At 53.0% G+C, this 5,000-nt stretch overlaps 1 protein-coding gene across 1 annotated transcript in view; it reads left to right on the top strand.

The window, feature by feature from the left end:
* The first annotated feature begins 560 nt into the window (after positions 1-560).
* LOC143032633 (uncharacterized) overlaps positions 561-5,000 on the top strand; it is a 49,443-nt gene continuing 45,003 nt past the window's right edge. Inside the window, exons 1-2 of the mRNA XM_076197510.1 lie at positions 561-613; positions 1,735-4,642. Coding sequence (XP_076053625.1) covers positions 602-613; positions 1,735-4,642 — 2,920 coding nt within the window. The 5' untranslated portion in view covers positions 561-601. The remainder of the gene's footprint in view (positions 614-1,734; positions 4,643-5,000) is intronic.

Here is a 5,000-nt window from a genome sequence, read left to right as displayed (position 1 = left end):
TGTAGAATGAGAAGGAATAGGAAGAAAAGAAGCAGAGGGAGTAGTAAGAGGTAAAGATGGAGGGAGAGGAGGAGGAAGAGCAGAAGCTAAGGAAGAATGAGGATGGGAAAATAGTTTTTTGGTGTTGGAGGAGGAGATGGAGGATTAGGAAATATTCGAAGAGGAGGATGAAGAGGAGGAATGAGTAAATAAAGGGAAACAAATGAGAGTCTGGAAATTCTGAGGAGGAGGAGGATAAGGAAAAGGAGAAGGAACGAAGGAAATCAGGAGGGACGTGAGAGGAGAAAGAGACAAGGGGCGGGGGAATGATGAGGTAAAAAAAGGGAGAAGAGGAGGAGGAGTAGGAGATGGAGGAGGAAGAAGAGGTAGAGGAGGGGAAGGAGGAGTAGTTGGAAGAGGGTAAGAAGGAAGAGGGAGAGGGAAAAAAGTTGGTGGAGGAGGAGGGAGAGAGGAGGGGAAGGACTAGGAGAAGGCGGCGGAGGAGGTCGAGCCGAGGCGTGCGAGTTGAAGGCCGAGTTGAGAAGCCTCCCACCTATATAAGATGGCGCATTCGGATGAGACCCATAACAAGTGAGGAGGAATCCAGCCTACCAGTCACGCGATGTTGTCTCTGGTGAGTATCTTCGAGTCGCTTCGCGAACTTGCAGCTGGGAATCGCTGGGCATCGTCGTAGTCTGGTCGCTCTGTACATTTATCGTCACAGTGAAAGAAGGACCTTATCTGAATGCTCTGCTCGAGACAGACTGACTTGCGGAAGATTTGCAAAAGTTAAGAAATTTGTTCAAACGTTGGAGGTATTTTCGGAATTGTAAATGGTGCCGTACCCTGACACTTGAGTGAAAATATAGTACACCGAAAAAGTTATTCTAGTAAAAGCAAAATTTATGAAACATTGACGGCACTCAAATAAAAATAGAATAATGGAGTGTTAAGGTAGGATACTCGGCTATAGTTTAATGAATATCTTGCTCAAACATTCAAATGATGAAAGGGAATAACTTGGTTATTAATTGCTTCTTAATTTCTTAAAGTTAGTCTGTTCTAGATTAAAATATATAACAATTCCTTTTTCAAATGAAAGACACAGGACCTGAATTTTTTGATTGGTTAAATACTCATGTTAGACAAGCTAGAAACTGATCATAGTATTTTTGATTGTCCATTTCTGATCTTTTGGGTTAATTCTAAATCTAGATCAGCTAAGTAAACACTCAGAAATCAGCCGTAAATGCATACAGCTATTCTAACTAAATGCAGTCCAAACGTTATTCCCCTCGAAATGAAATTATCGAAACGTATACTGTATGCTTCTTGCCTTAGTGGAGCTAGAAAAGAAAACATGAATTTGAGTGCGTGCTTGCCAAGGTGTTGAAACGAAATGATATGTCAGAACGTATATGGTAGTTCCATACACAATATACCGATTCTAAACTCTTTACTTAGCTTCCACTCTTGTTATTTTCCGCATCCTGCTGTAGGATTCATAATTCAGGCTCAATTACATTTTAAATAGATAGTATAAAAACAGTCACTAGAGTGAAACAGACACATATTAACACCATAGAAAAGGAAAATCATTGATAGAGTTTTAAGAAATATAGATAGCTTATTTTGCTGTTTTAGAGTATACACTCTACATTATGTTAGTTTGATCATCATGTAATGGGAAGAAGAATGAAATATTTCCGTTGTGAAAACTAAAATAGGTAATCATAATGGTGTGCTTACTTTCAGGCTTTGGCAGCGCTGCTGTCCGTGGCAGCGGGCCATCCGGTGCCTAATAATTGCGTCATCGACTCGGCCCTTCTCTACTCGGGCCAAGTCCTCCCCGTCCCCCTCGTCTTCCTTACCGGAGGTGGAGGCAACATGGGTGCTCTCCACATCGCCAGCCTTCCCCAACCTGTCCAGCAGACGGCCGCTGTGGCCCAGGCCACCGCCGAGTTCATGGCCTCCTGGAATGCGGCCGCCGACCGGGCCAGACAGATCCAGACCACACTTGTCAAGTCGTCTCCAGGTCACGTCTCCTTCAGTGCTCCTAGGCAGGTCCAGGAGACAGAGGCTGTGAGGAGAGCCACCGCCGAATTCATGGCTGCCTGGAACTTGGCTGCCCAGAGGGCAAGTGCCGTCGAGGTTGGCGTCACCTACGGAGCCCCCAAACCCGTGCAGCCCACCGCGGCTGTTCAGCGCGCCACAGCTGAATTTATGGCGGCCTGGCACGCTGCCGCCCAGAGGGCAGCCACCGTTCACTCCGCCCTATCTTCACCCACAACTTACTCGACGGGCGTTCCTCAACAGGTTCAGCCCACGGAGGCAGTCAGAAGAGCCACTGAAGAGTTCATGAGGGCCTGGAGGGCTGCCGCCGCCAGAGTGCCCAAGATTCAGACCACCATGTACCATGTGTCTGGCATCCATGCCTCTGGAGCTGGTGCTGCTCATCGTGGAGGTCTTCCCCAGCCCGTCAAGTTTACTCCCGAGGTGGAAAGGGCCACGGCCGAGTTCATGGCAGCTTTCAACAAGGCAGCAGCTCTTGCAGCAGCAGCTCCCGACCGTGATGTGACCAGCCTACCTCCAGTGACTTACTCGGCTCCCGTGGCCTCGCAGACCTACACAGGCCCCCTTGCTTCTGGAGTCATCGTAGCTTCCGGCTACACCCAGGAGGTGGACGAGGCCCGCCGTGAATTCCAGAGAGCCTTTGACGCCGCCGCCTCCCGCGCTGGCGCCGCTCCCGTTACGAGCGTAAGCCACTACTCAGCCGGACACTATACCGGCGCTAGAGCTGGTTCAGGTGCCGGTGTTGGTGCTGGTGTCGGTGCTGGTGTCGGAGCCGGTGCAGGTGCAGGTGCCGGACGCGGGTACGCTGGCCCTTATGCTTCTGGTGTCATCACCTCTTCAGGCTACACCAAGGATGTGGCCGACGCCCGACGCGAGTTCAAGCAGGCCTTTGACGCTGCTGCCGCCCTCGCCGCCTCCGCTCCGGACACCGACGACGACGACAGTGATGACCACCGCGGTGGTGCGGGAGTCTTCGTTTCTGCTGGCCACGCCACCCACGTCCAAACCTACAGTGGTCCTCAGGCCTCTGGAGTCATCACGTCCTCCGGCCACACCAAGGATGTAGAAGACGCACGGCGTGAATTCCAGCAGGCCTACAACGCTGCTGCTGCCCTCGCCGCCTCTGCCCCCGACACCGACGACGATGACTACTCCTCTCATGCCGGAGGTTATTCGGCCGTTGCTCATTCGCACACTTATAGTGGGCCCCAAGCCACGGGACTCGTCACCTCTTCGGGATACACGCAGGAGGTCGATGAAGCCCGACGCGAGTTCAAGAAGGCTTACGATGCAGCTGCCGCCCTTGCCTCCTCCGCCCCCGACACTGACGACTACTCCTCCGGAGGTGCTGTTGTCCACTACTCTGGCCCCGTTGTCACTCACTCCGCCGGTCACCACACCCACCAAACCTACTCTGGCCCCTTGGCTTCTGGCGTCATCACAGCCTCCGGATTCACTCAGGAGGTTGAGGCCGCGAGGAGAGAGTTCCTAGATGCCTTCAACAAGGCTGCCGCTCGATCCCCGAGCTCTCCAGCAGGACCCAGCCACTACGGCGCCTCCCACTACAGTGCCTCCTCCTCCTCCTCTGCCGGTGGCTATGCTGGAGGTGCTGCAGGTCCCCGGTACTCAGGGCCCCTTGCTTCTGGAAACATCGGTCCCTCGGGTTTCACCGTCGAAGTCGAGGAAGCCAGAAGGCAGTTCATGAAGGCCTACGACGCCGCCGCCGCCCTAGCTGCCAAGACCCCCGACTATTCCGCCGTCACCTACACTGCCTCGGCTCACGCAGGAGCAGGAGCAGGAGCAGGAGCAGGAGTACCTCAACCTGTCCAGCCTACTCCCGAGGTGGCCAGGGCCACCGCTGAGTTCATGGCTGCCTGGAACGCTGCCGCTGCCCGCGTGGCCACCATCGAGTCCACCCTGGTCAGGTCGTCGCCAACCAGCCACGCCTCCATCTCTCTCCCGACTCGTGAGGAAGCTCTCGCAGCGCTCAGGAAGGCCAACGAGGAGTTCATGGCTGCCTGGAATGCTGCCGCCCGCAGAGCTTCCACCGTCCAGCACGCCGTCACTACCTACGGAGCTCCCAAGCCTGTGCAACCCACCGCAGAGGTTCAGAGGGCCACTGCCGAGTTCATGGCTGCTTGGCAAGCTGCCGCTCGCAGAGTGCCAAAGATCGAGCAGGCCGTCATCAAGGCTTCTTCTTACTCCACTGGAGTGCCACAACAGGTCCAGGCCACAGCCGAAGTCCAGAAGGCCACTGCCGAGTTCATGGCTGCCTGGAACGCCGCCGCTGCCCGCGTTCCCAGGATCGAAACCTCCATGTACTCTGCTGCTCATTCCGCCGCCGGAGGATCCCAGCAGTTCCTCAACCTCTTCAAGTCGGCCGAACAAGCTGTCGTTCAGCCCAGCAGGTCTGTTGGGACCCTTCCCTTCGTAGTCAACACGAGATTTGCTAACAATGTCGGCACCTATATCGCTTATGCTGGAAGCACCGCCTCCTCTCCCGAGACGGTGGCTACTCTCAAGTCCTACCCTCTCACTCACCGTCTCTTCGCTCCCGTCCAGGGACAGCCCCTCTTCTACAACTGCAAATGTGATTAGTAACACTTGCGCTTGGGGAGTCAGGGCTTTTGACAAGCTGTGAAACTCTCATGTCTATATCATGATTAAAAGCAGTTAACGGCCGACAGCTATCCCTTTGAGGATGCTCCTGATTGGGTTAGTAGTCATTCTCTAACTCTTTGAAAAGTTGTGTGCTATTGCAAAGTCTATACAGCATATATTTTCTAAAGTTGACGGCACTCCTTATGGGGTTAAGGAAGAAAATCAAAGTATTTTTATGAAAAATAAATATAACAGGTGACACAATTCCTTTTAATAACCTGCATACTTGCACGCCAATTATTATCTGATTAGAATGTTGTACATTTCTTGTATAAGCACGTGTGTGG

This window comes from Oratosquilla oratoria, chromosome 14 (genome assembly GCF_046742065.1).
Source record: "Oratosquilla oratoria isolate Oo_2021 chromosome 14, ASM4674206v1, whole genome shotgun sequence".
Classification (NCBI taxonomy): domain Eukaryota; kingdom Metazoa; phylum Arthropoda; class Malacostraca; order Stomatopoda; family Squillidae; genus Oratosquilla; species Oratosquilla oratoria.
Note: the sequence above shows the minus strand (reverse complement) of the source record. Positions and strands in the feature narration are given on the sequence as shown.